General features: G+C 41.6%; 2 protein-coding genes across 9 annotated transcripts in view; one reads left to right on the top strand and one right to left on the bottom strand.

Annotated features, from left to right (window-relative positions):
- LOC138331040 (aspartate--tRNA ligase, mitochondrial-like) overlaps nt 1-26,882 on the top strand; it is a 669,399-nt gene that overhangs the window by 399,266 nt on the left and 243,251 nt on the right. The gene's annotated exons all lie outside the window — the stretch shown is intronic.
- Nucleotides 1-26,882, bottom strand: part of LOC138331034 (uncharacterized) — a 213,252-nt gene that overhangs the window by 173,081 nt on the left and 13,289 nt on the right. For all 5 annotated transcript variants that reach the window (XR_011209646.1, XM_069278489.1, XM_069278490.1 and 2 more), the window contains one exon: nt 25,870-26,076. Coding sequence is in view for 4 of the 5 variants with exons in the window: in XM_069278489.1 (XP_069134590.1) it covers nt 25,870-26,076 (207 nt within the window). In the remaining variant the exon portion in view is untranslated. The remainder of the gene's footprint in view (nt 1-25,869; nt 26,077-26,882) is intronic.

Here is a 26,882-nt window from a genome sequence, read left to right as displayed (position 1 = left end):
TTTCATTAACCCCAGTTAACATTTACTCAAGTCATCATGTTCATCAAGTAAAGTTGATGCACGATGGACAATAGGCTATTGCAGTAGGTCACTATGATGTATTGTCAGATGACCTAACAAGGGCCCAATTGGCCCGAATCGCTCACCTGCAACCTGGTCATACTTAACAAAAAGAGTAAATAAGAATTTATATCATCCCTAAGCACATTAGAGGTCTCTTTGCCTCTTGGTTATTAAAAAGAAGTCGTTAAAAGAATTTAGCCTATTTGACCCCTGTGACCTTGAATGAAGGTCAAGGTCATTTTTTTTAACAAACTTGGTAGCCCTTGATCCCAGCATGCCACCGGCCCCATATCAGGTCCCTATGCCTTTTGGTTTTTAAGAAGAAGTCTTTTAAAGTTTTTAGTCTATTTGACCCCTGTGACCTTGAATGAAAGTCAAGGTCATTCATTTGAACAAACTTTGTAGCGCTTCATCCCAACATGTCACATGCCCAATATCAGGTCTCTAGCCCTCTTGGTTATTAAGAAGTTGTTTAAAGATTTTAGCCTTTCTGACCCCTTTGACCTTGAATGATGTCAAGGTCATTCATTCGAACAAACTTGGTAGCCCTTGATCCCAGCGTGCCATAGGCCCAATATCAGGTCCCTAGACTGTTTGGGTATCAAGAAGAAGTCTTTCAAAGATTTTAGCCTATTTGACCCCTGTGAACTTGAATGAAAGTCAAGGTCATTCATTTGAACAAACTTTGTAGCGTTTCATCCCAACATGCCACAGGCCAAATATCAGGTCCCTAGGCTTTTTGGTTATTAAGAAGAAGACGTTTAAAGATTTTAGCCTTTTTGACCCTTGTGACCTTGAATGAAGGTCAAGGTCATTCATTTGAACAAACTTGGTAGCCCTTAATCCAAGCATGCCACAGGCCTAATATCAGGTCCCTAGGCTGTTTGGTTTTCAAGAAGAAGTCATTTAAAAGTTTTAGCCTTTTTAACCCCTGTGACCTTAAATGAAGGTCAAGGTCATTTTGAACAAACTTGGTAGCCCTTGATCCCAGTGTGCCATAGGCCCAATATCAGGTCCCTAGGCTTTTTGGTTATTAAGAAGAAGACGTTTAAAGATTTTAGCCTTTTTGACCCCTATGACCTTGAATGAAGGTCAAGGTCATTCATTTGAACAAACTTGATAGCCCTTCATCCCAGCATGTCACAGGTCTAATTTCAGGTCTCTAGGCCTCTTGGTTATTTAGAAGAAGCTTGTTAAAGATTTTCACCTATTTGACCCCTGTGACCTTGAATGAAGGTCAAGGTCATTCATTTGAACAAACTTGGTAGCTCTTCATCCCAGCATGCTATAAGTCAAATTTCGGGACTCTAGGTCTCCAAGTTTTGGAGAAGATGTTGTTTAAATGGAAAAGTTGACGCCGGACAGCCGGACAGCCGGACGGCCGGACGACGGCCGGACGACGAACACTGCACCATAGCATAAGCTCACTTGCCCTTCGGGCAGGTTAGCTAAAAATAGTAACAGTGACCTTGACCTTGACCTGGCAATCCTGAAACTGTATCTTGTCGAAAATATTATGGTCCTTTAAATTTGTGTGAAGTTTGATCAAAATCACTCAAGGAATGAAGCCACTAGAGCACTGAAAAGGATTTTCTAAAAATTGTAACCGTGACCTTGACCTTGACCCTGCAACCTTGAAACTCAAACTTTTTCAGTCCTTTGTATTTGTGTGCAGTTTGATCAAAATCACTCAAGGAATGAAGCCACTAGAGTGCTGACAAAGAAATTATCTTAAAATAGTAACAGTGACCTTGACCTTAGTCTGGCAATCTTCACACTTAAACTTGTCCGAGATATTATGATCCTTTGTCTATTTGTAAAGTGTGATCAAAATCACTCAAGGAATGAAGCCACTAGAGTGCTGATAGGAATTTTCTAACAAGAGGCCCAGAGGGCCTGTATTGCTCACCTGGTTTGTAATGCCAAGTAATGTTCTGAATACAGGTTCATTGTTTCTTTTCTGAAGGAATTTTAATATTAACCTCTAAATCCCCTATTGGGCCCCATCCGTCCTGCCCCGGGGGGGCCAGAGCCAAAATTTATACAAGTTCTGTTCCCCTTCCCCCAAGGATGTCTGTGGCCAAATTTGGTTACATTCCATAGAGAACTCTATGACTAGTAGTGATTTAAAGGAATTACCTCTATTTCCCCTAGTGGGCCCCGCCCCTTCTGCCCCCGGGGGTCAGAACCAAAATTTATACAAGTTCTGTTCCTCTTCCCCCAAGGATGTTTGTGGCCAAATTTGGATACATTCCGTTCAGAACTCTATGACTAGTAGCGATTTAAAGGATTAACCTCTATTTCCCCTATAGGGCCCCGCCCCTCCTGCCCCCGGGGGGTCAGAGCCAAAATTTATACAAATTCTGTTCCTCTTCCCCTAAGGATGTTTGTGGCCAAATTTGGTTACATTCCATTCAGAACTCTATGACTAGTAGCGATTTAAAAGATTTACCTCTATTTCCCCTATTGGGCCCCGCCCCTCCTGCCCCCGGGGGGTCAGAGCCAAACTTTATACAAGTACTGTTCCCCTTCCCCCAAGAATGTTTGTGGCCAAATTTGGATACATTCCATTCAGAACTCTATGACTACCGTAAAAACTTGTGTAATTTGCGCACTTTTTCTGTGCAAAAACAAAATTTGAAGTTGGGGGTGCGCAAATTATATTGATAGAGGAGATTTAAAAATTTTACGGGGGAAAAATCTGTCCATTCTGAGGGGCTGACGATCTATGAATGTTGAGGTACCGCTCTGTGTATGGTAGCCATTTTATATGATACAAGGTATTAAAGATTGTAAAAACAATGCCTCACCTATTAAAGTGGATTATCTAAGGCTAATTAAAGTGTTAAGTTATGATCACATTGTCTTGTTTCCATTTGCCCTGAGAATTCAATGGCGACTGACTGAGAGCATGGCTTCTACTGACAGCAAGAAATGTATACCCTGTGCACCTCGTAGTATAATGGGACAGCCTTAATCAGTGACTTTGGCAGGGTCAATCTAGTTTACCTGTATTTTTTTAGGGGAGAGAGGCTGTAGAGAAAGTTTGTAGAGAGTGTGTGTGTGTATACACAAACATGCGTATACCCCAGCTGCAGGCCGTGTGCAAAAAGTCAAAACACACGTGGGATTTATAAGATGCCTAAACTGACCTATAATTAGGACTTTCAATAAGTGGTTTGCAATTTTATTACTGCAGAATTAACAAGCTACAAGGTTAGTGACATATTCAACCGTATTGATAAATATAATTAGCCATCAGCTTTGCACATGAAACCTTACGTAGGGCCCAGCTGTAGGCCGTGTGAAAAAAGTCAAAACACATGTGGGATTTATAAGATGCCTAAACTGACCTATAATTAGGACTTTCAATAAGTGGTTTGCAATTTTATTACTGCAGAATTAACAAGCTACAAGGTTAGTGACATATTCAACCGTATTGATTATTCAACCGTATTGATAAATATTATTAGCCATCAGCTTGGATCTGGTACCGTACAGGTAGTGAGTTTACTCGCAATGTGATTGTTGCAAGCTAACATACGTATCCGCTAGCCGATTGTTGTTGATTGTTAATGATCTCAAACACACTAATTACTTATTGTGACAATTTTAAACAAATAGATTCAAATCTTTTTAAATGTTCCTGATTAGATTGACATGTGCACAGAGTACGGCGGACCGCATCGCCGATGTTTTAGACATCTGCAAGATATTTTAGTTTCAGGTTAAGGTGGCCAATAAAAGAAAACAAACACGATGCGGTTTTAATATGTTATTTTTTCTTAATACAACACTTCTTTGTGCAAGTTGTCAAGCATTTTAGGGGAATATTTTGCAATGAAATTGTCACCTTCATACATCGATTTTGGGACTCCCTGGACATCGTTTATTTCCAAAATTTTTGATGCGCAAAATATACTGATAGTAGATTTTTTTCAGCATTTTCAGCCCTAAAAAGTACCTGCGCAAATTACACTGGTGCGCAAATTATACAAGTTTTTACGGTAGTAGTGATTTAAAGGATTTACCTCTATTTCCCCTATTGGGCCCCGCCCCTCCTGCCCCCGGGGGACCAGAGCCAAAATTTATACAAGTTCTGTTCCCCTTCCCCAAAGGATGTTTGTGGCCAAATTTGGATACATTCCATTCAGAACTCTATGACTAGTAGCGATTTAAAGGATTTACCTCTATTTCCCCTATTGGGCCCCGCCCCACCTGCCCCAGGGGGCTCAGAGCCAAAATTTATACAAGTTCTGTTCCCCTTCCCCCAAGGATGTTTGTGGCCAAATTTGGTTACATTCCATTCAGAACTCTATGACTAGTAGCGATTTAAAGGATTTACCTCTATTTCCCCTATTGGGCCCCGCCCCTCCTGCCCCGGGGGTCAGAACCAAAATTTATACAAGTTCTGTTCCCCTTCCCCCAAGGATGTTTGTGGCCAAATTTGGTTACATTCCATTCAGAACTCTATGACTAGTAGCGATTTAAAGGATTTACCTCTATTTCCCCTATAGGGCCCCGCCCCTCCTGCCCCCGGGGGACCAGAGCCAAAATTTATTCAAGTTCTGTTCCCCTTCCCCAAAGGATGTTTGTGGCCAAATTTGGATACATTCCATTCAAAACTCTATGACTTGTAGCGATTTAAAGGATTTACCTCTATTTCCCCTATTGGGCCCCGCCCCACCTGCCCCCGGGGGCTCAGAGCCAAAATTTATACAAGTTCTGTTCCCCTTCCCCCAAGGATGTTTGTGGCCAAATTTGGTTACATTCCATTCAGAACTCTATGAATAGTAGCGATTTAAAGGATTTACCTCTATTTTCCCTATTGGGCCCCGCCCCTCCAGTCCCCGGGACCAGAGCCAAAATTTATACAAACTCAATTCTTATTTTTGTAACAGTGTCAATTATTTGACATTTGCATTTGTATAAATTAGCATTAATTTATTTGGTATTTGTATTAACATTTGTATTAACAAATATGTACATCAGGTTACCGTATATGTTTACCTGTGTGTAGTACGTGAGTGTATATACTACACTGTTATGTAACACCTGTGCAAACCTGTCTGCCAGGGTTCAGAGGTTATATTGAGAGTGAACATGGGTCATTGCGCACCCGCGTTTTTTAGGGTAGCGTCACTCCCATACTGGCCGTTGTAGAGGAAGGACGTACATGTATATATGACTATATTGATCTAGAGCGTATTTTAGATAGATCAGCTCCATTACTATGTAAGTACTTTATTTATGAATTATCTATGTTCTTATTCATTATAAAGATTATGTTTAATTGTATTATTTATATCTTTTGATTCATCTGTAAATCAGAAGTATTTGGAGAGTAAATTCGCTAATTGATTAGTATTTGTATTTCCCGCCAAATTGTATCGATTGTAATATTTGTGTTTTGATTATTCTGGTAATTGTAAGCTTTGTGCATTTCATAGTCTGTGGTTTATACAATCTGCTAGACGTCCGACGCCAGTACGTTTATGTGTTTTTTACTATTTTGTCATTTGTTAAATTGTAGCGTTTTGTGCGCACGTTCCATACGACGTACGGGTGTTCCCGGGAGTCGGGCCCTCTTCATTCATGAAGAGGTAGGTTTTGTGAATTCTCCTAGGTTTTGTGAATTCTCCTATGTTGTAACTGTTGTGGTAGCATTAAATTATTTTAAGTTAATTTATCAATGTAACTTATTGCTGTAAGCGTTAAGCGTACTATTGTACTATTAATAGCGACTGAGTTACTCAGTAAGAGCTGCGTTATAGCAATCGTATTGGTTTAGTGTGAGCTAGTAGCTTGTGCTGGGTGCGTACATCCGTCACGTTATTGTAAATGGATTGTTCCATTATAGTGTTTTTACATGTAAGCTACGCCATCTATATTGTACACTAAATTGTTGTGATTTGTTATTTTAGGGTGTTTTTATGGAGTAATAAACTTCATCAATGGATTACTTTCTGTGTGGAGTGCTTCATTTCTTTAAAACCACCAAGTAGACCCTGTTACATTTTCCCAAGAATATTTCTGGCCAAATTTGGTTACATTCCATGCAGAACTCTATGACTAGTAGCGATTTAAAGGATTTACCTCAATTTCCCCTATTGGGCCCCGCCCCTCCTGCCCCTGGGGGATCAGAGCCAAAATTTATATAAGTTCTGTTCCCCCTCCCCCAAGGATGTTTGTGGCCAAATTTGGTTACAATCCATGCAGAACTCTATGACAAGTAGCGATTTAAAGGAAATGTTGACAGACAGCCGGACGGACGACGGACGGACAGATAACGGACGCCGCGCCATGACATAAGCTCACCAGCCCTTCGGGCCAGGTGAGCTAAAAATAGTAGCAGTGACCTTGAACTTGACTCAGCAACCCTGAAACTCGAACTCCTCTGAGATCTTGTTAATATTAAGCTACACACAAAGTTTCATCAATCTCGGTTCACATTTACTCAAGTTATCGTGTTCACAACAAAAAGTTAACGTACGACGGAGTGCTGACAAAGAAATTATCTAACAAGAGGCCCATGGGCCTTAACGGTCATCTGACTCATGGCACAAAATAACAAAGTATTGGTTAACGATTAATATAAACAATACAAGGAACTCCTTAGTTGAATATGTAAGTTTCTGAAATAGGTAAATGTCATTTGTTGAACAAACTTGGTAGCCCTTCATCCATATATGGTTGTAACCCATTCAAGAATTAATATCAGGAGTCAGATCTTAAAGCAAGTAAAGCTCCCATTTAGACCACCACATTACTATCCCCATGGGTCTTAATTCGGTCCTTTATAAGATATGATTGTCCTCACCTTAAAGTTCCCCCTTCTGAATAAATTAAAACCCCTATTGACCGATATTCATTGAGATCGGAGACTGAACCCGAAAACAGGAAGTGGGCCAGCGGCCATCTTGGAATGCCAAAATCTTTACGAAAATGTTTGCATGTTGTTCGGCATCAATTAAAACCCCCTATAGACCAATTTTCATTGAGATTGGAGACCAAAACCTGAAAACAGGATGTGGGCCAGCTAAAATTAAGAAAATTAGCCCTTTTGGGGCCCCACCCCTCAGCCCCTTGGGGTCGGACCATACTCATTTATATAAAATATGATTGTCCTTCCCCAATGATGTTTCACACCAAATATGGATGAAATCAATCCATGGATGAAGGAGGAGTAGGATTTTAAAGCTAAAATTAAGAAAATTTGCCCTTTTGGGGCCCCACCCCTCATCCCCTAGGGATCAGACCAGGCTCATTTATATAAAAAATTATTATCCTTCCCCAATGATGTTTCACACCAAATATGGATGAAATTCATCGAAGGATGAAGGAGGAGTAGGATTTTAAAGCTAAAAGTAAGAAAATTTGCTATTTTGGGACCCCACCCCTCAGCCCCTTGGGGTTGGACCAGGCTCATTTATATAAAATATGATTGTCTTTCCCAAATGATGTTTCATACAAAATATGGATGAAATCCATCAAAGGATGAAGGAGGAGTAGGATTTTAAAGCTAAAATAAGAAAATTTGCCCTTTTGGGGCCCACCTCTCAACCCCTACGGCTTGGACCAGGCTCATTTATATAAAATATGATTGCCCTTCCCCAATAATGTTTCACACTAAATATGGATGAAATCCATCCAAGGATGAAGGAGGAGTAGGATTTTAAAGCTTAAATTGAGAAAATTTGCCCTTTTGGGGCCCCATCCCTTAGCCCCTAGGGGTCGGTAAAACTAGTTCTGCCAACTACTCGAGGTAAAACTAGTTCTGCTAACGACTCAAGGTAAAACTAGTTCTGCCAACGACTCAAGGTAAAACTGGTTCTGTTAACGACTCAAGGTCAAACTAGTTCTGCCAACGACTCAAGGTGAAACTAGTTCTGCTTGCGACTCAAGGTAAAACTTGTTCTGCTTACGACTCAAGGTAAAACTATTTCTGCCAACGACTCAAGGTGAAACTAGTTCTGCTACTGACTTAAGGTAAAACTAGTTCTGCTAACGACTCAAGGTAAAACTAGTTCTGCTTTCAACTCAAGATAAAACTAGTTCTGCTAACGACTCAAGGTAAAACTAGTTCTGCTTGCGTCTCGAGATAAAACTAGCCATTTACATCACAGAAGGATGGGGCAGACATGGCAGTATCTCTCACTCCCAACAGTAATATATGTATTGATGACAGTATCTCTCACTCCCCACAGTAATATATGTATTGATGGCAGTATCTCTCACTCCCCACAGTAATATATGTATTGATGGCAGTATCTCTCACTCCCCACAGTAGTATATGTATTGATGGCAGTCTGTAGTGTATGTTTTGATGTCTATATCCCCCACGCCCCACAGTAGTATATGTTTTAATGGCTATATCCCCTGCACCCCACAGTAGTATATGTTTTGATGGCTATATCCCCCGCGCCCCACAGTTGTATATGTTTGGTGTCTATATCCTCCCCGCCTCACAGATATGTTTTAATGGCTATATCCCCCGCGCCCCACAGTTGTATATGTTTTGATGGCTATATCCCCCGCGCCCCACAGTTGTATATGTTTTGATGGCTATATCCCCCGCGCCCCACAGTTGTATATGTTTTGATGGCTATATCCCCTGCACCCCACAGTTGTATATGTTTTGATATCTATATCACCCGCGCCTCACAGTTGTATATGTTTTTATTGCTATTTCCTCAGCAACCCACAGTAGTATATATTTTGATGGCTATATCCCCCACGCCCAACAGTAGTATATGTTTTGATGGCTGTATCCCCTGCAACCCACAGTAGTATATGTTTTGATGGTTATATCCCCTGCACCCCACAGTTTTATATGTTTTTATTGCTATTTCCCCCACGCCTCACAGACGTATATGTGCTGATGTCTATATCCCCCGCACCCCAAAGTAGTACAGTAAAACCCCTCTAACTCGAACCCGAATTCCTCGAATACCCCCTATTCGTCGAACTGGTCGTACGGTCCCGACCATCTCCCTATATAATCTATGTAACAAAACCTGGAATAGCTTGAACAGCTATTCGTCGAATACCCCTTATTCCTCGAACAGAAATATGTCCCCGTTTCATCAAATACATAGTATTTACCCATGTATTCGTCGAACAGGTGTTCGGCCCTTGAGATTTTTTACCTATGTCACACCTGACTGCACCGACCGACATGGATAACTACTCACAATCTTGTGTTTATACAGTTGGCCTGTCAAGCCTTTAGGTCATTTACATCAAGGGATTAACGGTGTCATTATTACCTACCTACACGATCGCAAGTTGTTGTTTGATGCTAACTTTATTTGATTATTTCAAATACGAAAATACGGAAGTTGTTGATCCGTGTTAATAGAAAGTACGCGTTGTAAATGCCAAAAGAGGCGGAAGATATTGCTGACGTCCGCCTAATTATAAAAGTTTATTTTTTTAAATTTCTTTGTTGGTTTCATTCGAAAGGCTAGCACAATATTATTATTCGAAAGATGTAAACGATATCAAAAGATACATGTAGAGTATATTTTATCAGTGCGTTCCGTATCTTTTCCCGTAAATTGTATTTTGTAAATTTACTCGTAAACACATGTAACATAGGGCCTAACGTTACGCTTTTATATTACTAAATAGACATCTATAGATATCATTTCTTATGTCTGTAAATATGCTGGTTATTAACATTATTGTGAGTATGTATTTTGTAAATGTGCTAAATGATTTGTGATAATTAAATAATAGAAAATGTACCCCTTGTTGACCAATATGGATTGTGCATTGACCTAGATGACGATCGCTTACTCTGCTGTGAATGGCATTTGATTTAGGGCTTTCTCGTAAGCATTTTCAAACGCTCAATTTATGTTATACATATTTTTTCAACTTGATATTACTATCAATTAAACACTTGAGTAAAGAGAAGGATACGTTAATCAAAATGTCATTGCCGTGCATTGTTTGACATAGTTTAAGACCGGACATTTTGATTGTCGATCGTGACCAACCTCGGATGAGTCGAATACCCCGTATTCCTCGAACTATTGACCTGGTCCCCTGCTGTTCGAGTTATAGGGGTTTTACTGTATATGTTTTGATGGCTATATCCCCCACGCCCTACAGTTGTATATGTTTTGATGGCTATATTCCCTGCGCCTCACAGTTGTATATGTTTTGATGGCTTTATCCCCCGCGCCCCTCAGTAGTATATGTTTTGATGGCTATATCCCCCGCGCCCCATAGTTGTATATGTTTTGATGGCTATTTCCCCCATGCCTACAGTAGTATATGTTTTTATTGCTATATCCCCCGCGCCTCACAGTTGTGTATGTTTTGATGGCTATATCCCCCATGCACCACAGTAGTATATGTTTTGATGTCTATATCCCCCATGCACCACAGTAGTATATGTTTTGATGTCTATATCCCCCATGCACCACAGTAGTATATGTTTTGATGGCTATATCCCCGCGCCCCACAGGTGTATATGTTTTGATGGCTTTATCCCCCGCGCCCCACAGTTGTATATGTTTGATGGCTAATCCCGCCCCACAGGTGTATATGTTTTGATGGCTATATCCCCCATGCCCCACAGTTGTATATGTTTTGATGGCTATATCCCCCATGCACCACAGTAGTATATGTTTTGATGTCTATATCCCCCATGCACACAGTTGTACATGTTTGATGGCTATATCCCCATGCAGTTGTACATGTTTTGATGGCTATATCCCCCATGCACCACAGTAGTATATGTTTTGATGGCTATATCCCCCACGCCCCACAGTAGTATATGTTTTGATGGCTGTATCCCCCGTGCCCCACAGTAGTATATGTTTTTATTTCTATATCCCCTGCACCCCACAGTAGTGTATGTTTTGATGTCTATATATCACCCCATCCCACAGTAGTATATGTTTTGATGCTATATCCCCTGCACCCCACAGTAGTATATGTTTTGATGGCTGTATATCCCCGCGCCCCACAGTAGTATATGTTTTGATGGCTGTATCCCCCGTGCCCCACAGTAGTATATGTTTTTATTTCTATATCCCCTGCACCCCACAGTAGTGTATTGTTTTGATGTCTATATATCACCCCATCCCACAATAGTATATGTTTTGATGGCTGTATCCCCCGCGCCCCACAGTAGTATATATTTTGATGGCTATATCTCCCGCGCCCCACAGTAGTATATGTCTTTATTGCTATTTCCCCCACGCCTCACAGACGTATATGTGCTGATGTCTATATCCCCCGTGCCCCACAGTAGTATATGTTTTGATGGCTGTATCCCCCGCGCCCCACAGTAGTATATATTTTGATGGCTATATCCCCCGCGCCCCACAGAAGTATATGTTTTTATTTCTATATCCCCTGCACCCCACAGTAATGTATGTTTTGATGTCTATATATCCCCCCCATCCCACAATAGTATATGTTTTGATGGCTATATCCCCTGCGCCTCACAGTTGTATATGTTTTTATTGCTATATCCCCCGCGCCTCACAGTAGTATATGTTTTGATGTCTATATCCCCCATGCACCACAGTTGTACATGTTTTGATGGCTATATCCCCCATGCACCACAGTTGTACATGTTTTGATGGCTATATCCCCCATGCACCACAGTTGTACATGTTTTGATGGCTATATCCCCCATGCACCACAGTTGTACATGTTTTGATGGCTATATCCCCCGCGCCTCACAGTTGTATATGTTTTTATTGCTATATCCCCCGCGCCTCACAGTTGTATATGTTTTGATATCTATATCCCCTGCGCCCCACAGTAGTATATGTTTTAATGGCTATATCCCCTTCACCATACAGTAGTATATATGTTTTGATGGCTATATCCCCCGCGCCCCACAGTAGTATATGTTTTGATGGCTGTATCCCCCGTGCCCCACAGTAGTATATGTTTTTATTTCTATATCCCCTGCACCCCACAGTAGTGTATGTTTTGATGTCTATATATCACCCCATCCCACAATAGTATATGTTTTGATGGCTATATCCCCCAGGCCCCACAGTAGTATATGTTTTTATTGCTATATCCCCTGCACCCCACAGTTTTATATGTTTTGATGGCTATATCCCCCACGCCTCAGAGTTGTATATGTTTTGATGGCTTTTTCCCCCATGCCTACAGTAGTATATGTTTTTATTTCTATATTACCCGCACCCCACAGTTGTATATGTTTTGATGGCTATATCTCCCGCGCCCCACAGTAGTATATGTCTTTATTGCTATTTCCCCCACGCCTCACAGACGTATATGTGCTGATGTCTATATCCCCCGTGCCCCACAGTAGTATATGTTTTGATGGCTGTATCCCCCACGCCCCACAGTAGTATATATTTTGATGGCTATATCTCCCGCGCCCCACAGTAGTATATGTCTTTATTGCTATTTCCCCCACGCCTCACAGACGTATATGTTTTGATGTCTATATCCCCCGTGCCCCACAGTAGTATATGTTTTGATGGCTGTATCCCCCGCGCCCCACAGTAGTATATATTTTGATGGCTATATCCCCCGCGCCCCACAGTAGTATATGTTTTTATTTCTATATCCCCTGCACCCCACAGTAATGTATGTTTTGATGTCTATATACCCCCCCATCCCACAATAGTATATGTTTTGATGGCTATATCCCCGCGCCTCACAGTTGTATATGTTTTTATTGCTATATCCCCCGCGCCTCACAGTTGTATATGTTTTGATGGCTATATCCCCCGCGCCTCACAGTTGTATATGTTTTGCTGGCTATTTCCCCCATGCCTACAGTAGTATATGTTTTGATGGCTATATCCCCCGCGCGCACAGTTGTATTTTTTTGCACCCCGTACAGTAGTATGTTTTGATGGCTATATCCCCTATGCACCACAGTAGTATATGTTTTGATGGCTATATCCCCCACGCCTCACAGTTGTATATGTTTTGATGGCTATATCCCCCGCACCCCACAGTTGTATATGTTTTGATGGCTATATCCCCTGCGCCTCACAGTAGTATATGTTTTGATGACTATATCCCCTGCGCCTCACAGTAGTATATGTTTTGATGGTTTTATTCTCCGCGCCTCACAGTTGTATATGTTTTGATGGCTATATCCCCCACGCCTCACAGTTGTATATGTTTTAATGGCTATATCCCCGCGCCCCACAGAAGTATATGTTTTGATGGCTATACCCCCCGCGCCTCACAGTTGTATATGTTTTGATGGCTATATCCCCCACGCCCAACAGTTGTATATGTTTTGATGGCTATTTCCCCCGTGCCTACAGTAGTATATGTTTTGATGGCTATATCCCCCGTGCCTCACAGTAGTGAAGTGAATGATTGTAATGTAAGATATTTTGATTGGAGTTATTCCCCTTGATTTCCGGAAGTTTATAATGATTCTTTAATTACTTAATGACTAATCAATGTGCAGGTCTGAAATATTATAAATAGTTTCTAATTTTACAGTTACATGTAGGAAAGATATATTAGCAAAATAAAAGTTGATTACTGTTGAAATAAATAAGTATTTAATTATTGAAATTCTGTATACCAGGAATAATTTACTGATTCTAAGTTAAGTAGTTCAGCATGATCGTCAATGGGAAGCACGATGTAAGAGGCGAATCTCTGCTTCGGCAAGGTTCTGTCAGTGACCAAGCTGAATAAGTTTGGGCCCAGCTGAGAAAGTTGGGGTTCCACTGTTGCTACCACTATGGGGTATAACGTTACAGGGTACTGCAGTACAGGGTGACGTACTGACGAGTACAGGGTAACGGGGTGTCAGTTCGATACCAGGTGTTCAGTAACACAGGGCGGCGTGTTGCTCGAACAATGAGACAAGGTTTGCCAAAGCACTCGGTGCCGCGGTAAAAGGGTGACTCGGTATTGGTGTCGTGATAATGTGTACTTTGTACACGAGGAACTGACTGTCATAGTGAAGCAGCCTCTTTACTTAGACCTGTGGTATTGAAGATACAGGGTGCTCAAGGTGATTCAGTTGTTGTATTTACCAGGTGTAAATGAATCGGATCATGGTTGTTCACATGTGATTATGAGTCATGTAGACTAGCCATTTATTTGTACATATTGTTGGCAGTATTTAGTTTGTTGTGTTTAACAGTGCCTGGGTCCAACATAGAACTTGGTAACGGGACCGTACTACAGTTGTAGTTGCAGTACAGAGTAGCAACAGGCATAGTCGGTCACGCGACCGTTACAGAAGTATATGTTTTGATGGCTATATCCCCCACGCCTCACAGTTGTATATGTTTTGATGGCTATATCCCCCGCGCCTCACAGTTGTATATGTTTTGATGGCTATATCCCCCGTGCCCCACCACTGTATATGTTTTGATGGCTATATCCCCAATGCCTCACAGTTGTATATGTTTTGATGGCTATATCCCCCACGCCCCACAGTAGTATATGTTTTGATGGCTATATTCCCCGCGCCCCACAGTATAGTTTTGATGGCTATATCCCCCAAGCTCCACAGTAGTGTATGTTTTGATGTCTATATCCCCTGCACCCCACAGTAGTATATGTTTTGATGGCTTCATCCTCTGTGCCCACCAGTAGTATATGTATGTTTTGATGTCTATATCCCCCCCATCCCAAAGTAGTATATGTTTTTATTGCTATATCCCCTGCACCCCCACAGTAGTATATGTTTTGATGGCTATTTCCCCAATGCCTCACAGACGTATATGTTCTGATGTCTATATCCCCCGAGCCCCACAGTAATATATGTTTTGATGGCTCTATCCCCTGCGCCCCACAGTAGTATATGTTTTGATGGCTATATCCCCTCCCCCGCGCCCCACAGTAGTATATGTTTTTTATTCGTAAATCTTCTGCACCCCATAGTAGTAGTATGTTTTTGATGGTCTATATATCCCCCCATCCCATCCCATTAGTATATATGTTTTGATGGCTATATCCCCCGGGCCCCACAGTAGTATATGTTTGTATTGCTATATCCCCTGCACCATACAGTTGTATATGTTTTGATGGCTATATCCCCCACACCTCACAGTTGTATATGTTTTGATGGCTATATGCCCCGCGCCTCACAGTTGTATATATTTTGCTGGCTATTTCCCCCATGCCTACAGTAGTATATGTTTTGATATCTATATCCCCTGCGCCTCACAGTTGTATATGTTTTGATGGCTATATCCCCCGGGCCCCACAGTAGTATATGTTTGTATTGCTATATCCCCTGCACCACACAGTTGTATATGTTTTGATGGCTATATCCCCCACGCCTCACAGTTGTATATGTTTTGATGGCTATATCCCCCGCGCCTCACAGTTGTATATGTTTTGATGGCTATTTCCCCCATGCCTACAGTAGTATATGTTTTGATGGCTATATCCCCCGTGCCTCACAGTTGTATATGTTTTGATGGCTATATCCCCCATGCACCACAGTAGTATATGTTTTGATGGCTATATTCCCCGCGCCTCACAGTTGTATATGTTTTGATGGCTATATCCCCCGCGCCTCACAGTTGTATATGTTTTGATGGCTATATCCCCCGCGCCCCATAGTTGAATATGTTTTGATGGCTATATCCCCCCACACCCCACAGTAGTATATGTTTTTGATTATATCCCCCACGCCCCACAGTAGTATATGTTTTGATGGCTATATATCCCCTGCCCCACAGTAGTAGTATATGTTTTGATGGCTATATTCCCCCGCGCCCACAGTAGTATATGTTTTGATGGCTATATCCCCCGCGCCCCCACAGTTGTATATGTTTTGATGGCTATATCCCCCTCGTGCCCCACAGTTGTATATGTTTTTGATGGCTATATCCCCCGTCCCCACAGTTGTATATGTTTTGATGGCTATATCCCCCCCCATCCCACAGTAGTATATATTTTGATTGCTATATCCCCCACGCCCCACAGTAGTATATGTTTTTATTGCTATATCCCCCTGCGCCCCAACAGTAGTATATGTTTTGATGGCTATATCCCCCCGCCCCCACAGTAGTATATGTTTTTGATGGCTATATCCCCCACGCCCCACAGTAGTATATGTTTTGATGGCTATATATCCCCCGCGCCCCCACAGTAGTATATGTTTTGATGGCTATATCCCCTCACCCCACAGTAGTGTATATGTTTTGATGGCTATATCCCCCCCGCCCACAGTAGTATTATGTTTTGATGGCTATATCCCCCAGCGCCCCACAGTTGTATATGTTTTGATGGCTATATCCCCCGCGCCCCAGTTGTATATGTTTTGAGTTGTATATATGTTTTGATGGCTATATCCCCCATGCCCCACAGTAGTATATGTTTTTGATGGCTCTATCCCCCCCCGCGCCTCACAGTTGTATATGTTTTGATGGCTATATCCCCCACGCCCCACAGTAGTATATGTTTTGATTGCTATTTCCCCCACGCCTCACAGTAGTATATGTTTTGATGGCTATATCCCCCCCTCCCCGCAGCCCCACAGTTGTATATGTTTTTATGGTATATCCCCCATGCCCCACAGTATTAGTATATGTTTTATGTTATTGATGGATATATTCCCCCGCATCCAGTAGTATATGTTTTGATGGCTATATCCCCCCGTGCCCCACAGTAGTATATGTTTTGATTGCTATATCCCCCGCAACTCACAGTTGTATATGTTTTGATGGCTATTTCCCCCACGCCCCACAGTTGTATATGTTTTGATGGCTATATCCCCCACCGCACCCTCACAGTTGTATATGTTTTGATGGCTATATCCCCACCGCCCAACACAGTTGTATATGTTTTGATGGCTATTTCCCCCTGCGCCCACAGTAGTATATGTTTTTATGGCTATATTCCCCACGCCCACAGTTGTATATGTTTTGATGTCTATATCCCCCCGCGCCCACAGTAGTATATGTTTTGATGGCTATATATCCCCTGCACCCCACAGTAGTATATGTTTTGATGTCTATATCCCCACACCCCACAGTAGTAGTATGTTTTTTGATGTCTATATCCCCTGCGCCCCACAGTAGTAGTATATGTTTTGATGGCTATATCCCCCGCGCACCCACAGTAGTATATGTTTTGATGGCTATATCCCCCAGCACCACACAGTTGTATATGTTTTGATGGCTATATCCCCCCAGCCCCACAGTAGTATATGTTTTGATGGCTATATCCCCCTGTAGCATCCCACAGTAGTATATTTTTTGATGGCTATATCCCCCGCGCCCCACAGTAGTATATGTTTTGATGGCTATATCCCCCCATGCATCCCCACAGTTGTATATGTTTTGATGGCTATATCCCCCGCGCCCCACAGTAGTATATGTTTTGATGGCTATATCCCCCATGCCCCACAGTAGTATATGTTTTGATGGCTATATCCCCCGCGCCCCACAGTAGTATATGTTTTGATGGCTATATCCCCTGCACCCCACAGTAGTATATGTTTTGATGGCTATATCCCCCACACCCCACAGTAGTATATGTTTTGATGGCTATATCCCCCGCGCCCCACAGTAGTATATGTTTTATGATGGCTATATCCCCTGTCACCCCACAGTAGTATTATGTTTTGATGTCTATATCCCCCACGCCCCCCACAGTAGTATATGTTTTTGGCTATATCCTCTGACCCTCAGTATATATGTTTATGCACCCCACAGTTAGTATATGTTTTGATGTCTATATCCCCCAGCGCCCTCACAGTAGTATATGTTTTGATGGCTATATCCCCCGCACCCCACAGTTGTTTATGTTTTGATGTCTATATCCCCACGCCCCACAGTAGTATATGTTTTGATGGCTATATCCCCCACACCTCACAGTTGTATATGTTTTGATGGCTATATCCCCCGCGCCTACAGTTGTATATGTTTTGATGGCTATATCCCCCAGCCCCACAGTAGTATATGTTTTGATGGCTATATCCCCTGCACCCCACAGTAGTATATGTTTTGATGGCTATATCCCCCGCGCCCCACAGTTGTATATGTTTTTGATGGCTATATATCCCCCGCACCCCACAGTAGTGTATTGTTTTGATGTCTATATCCCCCCCATCCCACAGTTGTATATGTTTTGATGGCTATATCCCCCGCGCCCCACAGTAGTATATGTTTTTATTGCTATATCCCCTGCACCCCACAGTTGTATATGTTTTGATGGCTATATCCCCTACACCCCACAGTTGTATATGTTTTGTTATATCCCCCGATGGCTTTATCCCCCGCGTAGTTTTATGTTTTATTGGCTATATCCCTGCACCCCACAGTTGTATATGTTTTGATGGCTATATCCCCCGGGCCCCACAGTTGTATATGTTTTGATGGCTATTATCCCCCATGCCCCACAGTAGTATATGTTTTGATGGCTATATCCCCTGCACCCCACAGTAGTATATGTTTTGATGCTATATCCCCCGCACCCACAGTAGTATATGTTTTATTATATCCGTATGTATGTTTTGATGGCTATATCCCCCATCCCACAGTAGTATATGTTTTGATGGCTATATCCCCCACCCCCACAGTAGTGTATATGTTTTTATTGCTATATCCCCTGCACCCCACAGTAGTATATGTTTTGATGGCTATATCCCCTGCACCATCACAGTATGTATATGTTTGTGATGGCTATATCCCCCGCGCCCCATCACAGTAGTATATGTTTTGATGGCTATATCCCCCGCGCCCCACAGTAGTATATGTTTTGATGCTATATCCCCCGCACCCACAGTAGTATATGTTTTGATGGCTATATCCCCTGCACCTCACAGTAGTATATGTTTTGATGGCTTATATCCCCCGTATATGTTTTGATGGCTATATCCCCGCCCCCACAGTAGTATATGTTTTGATGGCTATATCACCCCGTGCCTCACAGTTGTATATGTTTTTGATGGCTATATCCCCCGCGCCCCACAGTTGTATATGTTTTGATGGCTATATCCCCGCAACTCCACAGGTGTATATGTTTTGATGGCTTTATCCCCCGCGCCCCACAGTAGTACATGTTTTGATGGCTATATCACCCGTGCCTCACAGTTGTATATGTTTTGATGGCTATATCCCCCGCGCCCCACAGTTGTATATGTTTTGATGGCTATATGCCCTGCGCCTCACAGTTGTATATGTTTTGATGGCTATCCCCCGCGCCTCACAGTTGTATAATATGTTTTGTATGTTTGCTATGGCTATATCCCCCCTGCGCCTCACAGTTGTATATGTTTTGATGGCTATATCCCCCGCGCCTCACAGTTGTATATGTTTTGATGGCTATATTCCCCTGCCCCCACAGTTGTATATGTTTTGATGGCTATATCCCCCGCGCCCCACAGTTGTATATGTTTTGATGGCTATATGCCCTGCGCCTCACAGTTGTATATGTTTTGATGGCTATCCCCCGCGCCTCACAGTTGTATATGTTTTAATGGCTATATCCCCCGCGCATCACAGTTGTATATGTTTTGATGGCTATATCCCCAATGCCCCACAGTTGTTTATGTTTTGATGGCTATATCCCCCAAAAAAATTTAAAATAGGAGGCCCCCCAATAGTAATACATGTAGGGTAACAGCTTGATCTATGCAGAAAGTTTCATGGTTTTGGAGTTATAGCCCGGAAGTAAAAGGAAACAGTAACAGAAAATATCAAAAATAAAAGTTCCAAAAGAGCGAAAGGCACACCTAGGGCACTAACTAATGTATAGAACTATGTTGAAGCGTTTTGGAGATATATCCCAGAAAAGGATCTTGGACAGACGGAAGAACAGAGCACAATTTAATATCCTCCACAAACATGTTTTATGGGAGTTTAAAATAAAAAGCTGTCTCTAATCTATGTTATGTTAATTAAGAGCAACATTTCAGTATTTTGTTCAGGAAGCAAATACCCATTAAGTCTGATAACACAAAAAGCATTAGAAATATCACAACCATTACTTGCCTTTCTACTGATTTAGAGTCTAAAGAGGATACACAAATCTTAATTTAATACTATAGATCAAGAAAATGCTCAAAATATAGTCAACTGAATTAATCAGCAGAGCAAGACCTTATATCCCTGTTTTAATTCCTAGATCTGTAATAACTTGATTACTCTGTCAGTTCTAAGATTAATTGTCGGACTATGTCTGTCATACTCCCACCATTCAATGATTTGTCACCGGCTTTCGTTGTGAGAGATTTCTCTGTGATATCATAGCTACTAGGTCATGACAGATTGTACATACTAATCTTAAGAATCCTAAGTATGAGGAAACAAATAGCATGACATCATGGATTCAAGCAATTACATAATGATGTCGTGGAACCATGTGGCACACCCATTAATGTACACGTGTACATTGTTGATCACTGCCAAATACTTCTTCAGATCTATGACTAATAATATTTTATCTTTTTGTTTGTGTGAGAAATATGATAAAACACAGGTAAACAGGGATATCTCAAACACAGGTAAACAGGGATATCTATAACATAGGTAAACAGGGATAACTCAAACATTGGTAAACAGGGATATCTAAAACATAGGTAAACAGGGATATCTAAAACATAGGTAAACAGGGATATCTTAAACACAGGTAAACATGGAGATCTAAAATATCTAGGTAAACAGGGATATCTAAAACACAGGTAAACATGGAGATCTAAAACATAGGTAAACATGGATATCTAAAACATAGGTAAACAGGGATATCTAAAATATCTAGGTAAACAGGGATATCTGAAACACAGGTAAACAGGGATATCTAAAACACAGGTAAACATGGATATCAAAAACACAGGTAAACAGGGATATCAAAAACATAGGTAAACAGGGATAACTAAAACACAGGTAAACAAGGATATCTAAACCTAGGTAAACAGGGATAACTAAAACACAGGTAAACAAGGATATCTAAACCTAGGTAAACAGGGATCTCTAAAACATAGGTAAACAGGGATATCTAAAACATAGGTAAACAGGGATATCTTAAACACAGGTAAACAGGGATATCTAAACCTAGGTAAACAGGGATCAGAGCCAAAATTTATACAAGTTCTGTTCCCCTTCTCCCAAGTATGTTTGTGGCCAAATTTGGTTACAATCTATGCAGAACTCTAGGACAAGTAGCTTTTTATAGGATTTATCTCTATTTCCCTTATTGGGCCCCGCCCCTCCTGCCCCCAGGGGGTCAGAGCTAAAATTTATACAGTTCTGTTCCCCTTCCACTAAGGATGTTTGTGGCCAAATTTGGTTTACAATCCATGCAGAACTCTAGGACAAGTAGCGTTTTATAGGATTTACCTTTATTTTCCCTATTGGGCCCCGTCCCTCCTGCCCCCGGGGGGTCAGAGCCAAAATTTATACAAGTTCTGTTCCCCTTCTCCCAAGTATGTTTGTGGCCAAATTTGGTTACAATCCATACAGAACTCTAGGACAAGTAGCGTTTTATAGGATTTACCTTTATTTTCCCTATTGGGCCCCGCCCCTCCTGCCCCCAGAGGGTCAGAGCCAAAATTTATACAAGTTCTGTTCCCCTTCCCCCAAGGATGTTTGTGGCCAAATTTGGTTGCAATCCATGCAGAACTCTATGACTAGTAGCGATTTAAAGGAAATGTTGACGGACGGACGGACGACGGACACTGCGCCATGACATAAGCTCACCGGCCCTTCGGGCCAGGTGAGCTAAAAACAGGTAAACAGGGATATATAAAACACAGGTAAACATGGATATCTAAAACACAGGTAAACAGGGATATATAAAACACAGGTAAACAGGGATATCTAAAACATAGGTAAACAGGGATATCTTAAACACAGGTAAACAGGGATATCTAAAACATAGGTAAACAGGGATATATAAAACACAGGTAAACAGGGATATCTTAAACACAGGTAAACAGGGATATCTAAACCTAGGTAAACAGGGATCTCTAAACCTAGGTAAACAGGGATCTCTAAACCTAGGTAAACAGGGTTCTCTAAAACATAGGTAAACAGGGATATCTTAAACACAGGTAAACAGGGATATCTAAAACATAGGTAAACAGGGATATCTTAAACACAGGTAAACAGGGATATCTAAAACATAGGTAAACAGGGATATATAAAACACAGGTAAACAGGGATATCTTAAACACAGGTAAACAGGGATATCTAAACCTAGGTAAACAGGGATCTCTAAACCTAGGTAAACAGGGTTCTCTAAAACATAGGTAAACAGGGATATCTTAAACACAGGTAAACAGGGATATCTAAAACATAGGTAAACAGGGATATATAAAACCTAGGTAAACAGGGATATCTAAAACGCAGGTAAACGGGGATATCTCAAACACAGGTAAACAGGGATATCTAAAACCAAGGTAAACAGGGATATCTAAAACCAAGGTAAACAGCGATATCAAAAACCTAGGTAAACAGGGATATCTAAAACCTAGGTAAACAGGGATATCTGAAACACAGGTAAACAGGGATATCTAAAACACAGGTAAACAGGGATATCTAAAACATAGGTAAACAGGGATATCTAAAACATAGGTAAACAGGGATATCTAAAACACAGGTAAACAGGGATATCTAAAACATAGGTAACAGGGATATCTAAAACATAGGTAAACAGGGATATCTAAAACACAGGTAAATAGGGATATCTAAAACACATGTAAACAGAGAGATATCTAAAACATAGGTAAACAGGGATATCTAAAACAGAGGTAAACAAGGATAACTCAAACATAGGTAAACATGGATATCTAAAACACAGGTAAACATGGATATCTAAACAAGAGGCCCAGAGGGCCTGTATCGCTCACCTGGTTTGTAATGCCTAGGAATGTTCTGAATTCAAGTTCATTGTTTCTTTTCTGAATTCCCCTATTAGGCCCCATCTTTCTGCTCCAGAGGATCAGAGCCAAAATTTATACAAATTCTGTTAACCCCAAGGATGTTTATGGGCCAAATTTGGTTAAAATCCAAGCAGAACTATATGACTATCAGCGATTTACAGGATTTACCTCTATTGCCCCTATTGGGCCCCGCCCCTCCTGCCCCAAGGGGGTCAGAGCCAAAATTTATACAATTTTCTGTTCTCTTTCCCCCAAGGATGTTTCTGGTCAAATTTGGTTACAATCCATGCAGAACTCTAGGACAAGTAGCAATTTATAAGATTACCTCTATTTCCCCTATTGGGCCCCGCCCCTCATGCTGTGGGGGGGTCAGAGCATAAATTTATACAAGTTCTGTTCCCCTTCTGCCAAGGATGTTTGTGGCCAAATTTGGTTACAATCCATGCAGAACTCTACGACAAGTAGCGATTTAAAGGATTTACCTCTATTTCCCCTATTGGGCCCCACCCCTCTTGCCCCCGGGAGATCAGAGCCAAAATTCATACAAGTTCTGTTCCCCTTTCGCCAAGGATGTTTCAGGTCAAATTTGGTTACAATCCATGCAGAACTCTAGGACAGGTAGCAATTTATAAGATAACCTCTATTTCCCCTATTGGGCACCGCCCCTCTTGCCCCGATGGGGTCAGAGCCAAAATTTATACAAGTTCTGTTCCCCTTCCCCCAAGGATGTTTGTGGCCAAATTTGGTTACAATCCATGCAGAACTCTAGGACAAGTAGCGTTTTATAGGATTTATCTCTATTTCCCTTATTGGGCCCTGCCCCTCCTGCCCCCAGGGGGTCAGAGCCAAAATTTATACAGTTCTGTTCCCCTTCCACTAAGGATGTTTGTGGCCAAATTTGGTTACAATCCATGCTTAACTCTAGGACAAGTAGCGTTTGATAGGATTTACCTTTTTTTTCCCTATTGGGCCCCGCCCCTCCTGCCCCCGGGGGGTCAGAGTCAAAATTTATACAAGTTCTGTTCCCCTCTCCCCAAGGATGTTTATGGCCAAATTTGGTTACAATCCATGCAGAACTCTAGGACAAGTAGCGATTTAAAGGAAATGTTGCCGGACGGACGGACGACGGACGACGGACGCCGCGCCATGACATAAGCTCACCGGCCCTTCGGGCCAGGTGAGCTAATAAAATTAGAAGCTCAAATTTTTCAATGGTGGTAATGGTGTAAAGTAAGTAACTTTTGTAACTGAAGGAAAATACTGAATCGTCTGCTCCTGTTTTTGATAGAGAAAAAAATTTGTCGGCAATGGAGCATCTTTAAAAGTAAATCATTCTTATAAAGATGGCCAAAAAACCCACAGTTAACACTCAGAAGAAACAAACTAAGCAAATACTGAATAGAATACCGGGGTAAATGTGAAATTAATTTCATTTCAAATATGACTTTTACAATGACATGATTTTTTTCATGTTATATCATTTCTCAAACTTTTTTTTTATTTTAAAAAAATGACAACTTTTAATTATTTACAAAAAAATACCTATGAACGGTTAACTCAAAAAGAACAAGAGGCCCAGAGGGCCTGTATTGCTCACCTGGTTTGTAATGCCAAGTAATGTTCTAAATACAGGTTCATTGTTTCTTTTCTGAAGGAATTTTAATATTAACCTCTAAATCCCCTATTGGGCCCCACCCCTCCTGCCCCCAGGGGGTCAGAGCCAAAATTTATACAAGTTCTGTTCCCCTTCCCCCAAGGATGTTTATGGCCAAATTTGGTCACAATCCAAGTAAAACTCTAGGACAAGTAGTGATTTATAGGATTTACCTCTATTTCCCCTATTGGGCCCCCCCCCTCCTGCCCCCGGGGGATCAGAGCCAAAATTTATTCAAGTTCTGTTCCCCTTCCCCCAAGGATGTTTGTGGCCAAAATTTGGTTACAATCCATGCAAAACTCTAGGACAAGTAGCGATTTATAGAATTTACCTCTATTTCCCCTATTGTGCCCCGCCCCTCCTGCCCCTGGGGGATCAGAGCCAAAATTTATACAAGTTCTGTTCCCCTTCCACCAAGGATGTTTGTGGCTAATTTTGGTTACAATCAATGCAGAAGTCTAGGACAAGTAGCGATTTAAAGGATTTACCTCTATTTCCCCTATTGGGCCCCGCCCCTCCTGCCCCCAGGGGGTCAGAGCCAAAATTTATACAAGTTCTGTTTGCCCTCCCCCAAGGATTTTTGTGGCCAAATTTGGTTACAATCCATGTAGAACTCTATGACTAGTAGGGGTCAGAGCCAAAATTTATATAAGTTCTGTTCCCCTTCCAAAATTGATCTTTGTGGCCAAATTTGGTTACAATCCATGCAGAACTCTATGACTAGTAGCGGTTTAAAGGATTTACCTCTATTTCCCCTATTGGGCCCCGCCCCTCCTGCCCCAGGGGGGTCAGAGCCAAAATTTATACAAGTTCTGTTCGCCCTCCCCCAAGGATGATTGTTGCCAAATTTGGTTACAATCCATGCAGAACTCTATGACTAGTAGCGATTTAAAGGAAATGTTGACGGACGGACGGACGGAGGACGACGAACGAACGGACGAGGGACGCCGCACCATGACATAAGCTCACCGGCCCTTCGGGCCAGGTGAGCTAAAAATCTGACTTTATTTATTTTGTGTAATGAATCAAAATAATTTGAATCTTTGTGATTCAGTAACTGATGTGTTAACAGAACTTACCATTCCGATCTTGGTGATATTTTACTGACAGAGAAATTAAATCACTGTGTTAGCTTCATTTGCTAATTAAAGGTATGATTAATATTAAGAAATTAGAGATTTTTACTTTAACATATATCAAAGGGTATTGCAGGAAAAAAAATGAAATTTTAAACCCTCTGAGAATAGGACCTTTAACAGTCATTCCAAGGTAGATATTGGCAGAACTTAACTTTCACACATTACACATCCATTAAAATCAATACCTGCTGATGACCGAAGCTCATTGAGTTCATCCATCAACTCTGATGTTGATATCTCCAGTGTCAAAATTTTCTGTTTCAGCTTGTTCACTTTATCAGTTTCCGAGGGAGGTGGATTCATCAGCAGCTGTTCCAGCAATTCGACACCAATTGTTCGTAGATTCTGTTTGGTATTTCTGCCCACACAGCGTCCATTTTGGCACGGAATATCTGTAAGGAATAACTGTATCTTCTTAATTTTGTATTACAACACAATGAACATATAGTTATACCAGTATATATACAGTGTAACATCCCGAAACCGAACCTTCTCAAAACCGATCACCTCTAGAAACCAAACCTGGATGTCATGTACGGAATGAATTATTAATTAAGCATTGATGTCACTATTTTTTAATTTTATTGGGGTATGAAAAAACAAGAGGCCCAGAGGGCCTGTATCGCTCACCTGGTTTGTAATACCAAGTAATGTTCTGAATACAGGTTCATTGTTTCTTTTCTGAAGGAATTTTAATATTAACCTCTAAATCCCCTATTGGGCCCCACCCCTCCCGCCCCTGGGGGGTCAGAGCCAAAATTTATACAAGTTCCCCTTTCCCCAAGGATGTTTATGGCCAAATTTGGTCACAATCCAAGCAAAACTCTAGGACAAGAAGTGATTTATAGGATTTACCTCTATTTCCCCTATTGGGCCCCACCTGTCCTGCCCTCGGGGGCCAGAGTCAAAATTCATACAAGTTCTGTTCCCCTTCCCCCAATAATGTTTGTGGCCAAATATGGTTACAATCCATGCAGAACTCTATGACTAGTAGCGATTTAAAGAATTTACCTCTATTTCCCCTATTGGGCCCCGCCCCTCCTGCCCCCGGGGGGTCAGAGCCAAAATTTATACAAGTTCTGTTCCCCTTCCCCAAAGGATGTTTGTGGCCAAATTTGGTTACATTCCATTCAGAGCTCTATGACAAGAAGCGATTTAAAGAATTTACCTCTATTACCCCTATTGGGCCCCACTCCTC

This window comes from Argopecten irradians, chromosome 9 (assembly GCF_041381155.1).
Source record: "Argopecten irradians isolate NY chromosome 9, Ai_NY, whole genome shotgun sequence".
Taxonomy (NCBI): domain Eukaryota; kingdom Metazoa; phylum Mollusca; class Bivalvia; order Pectinida; family Pectinidae; genus Argopecten; species Argopecten irradians.
This window is presented reverse-complemented; position numbering and strand designations above follow the sequence as displayed.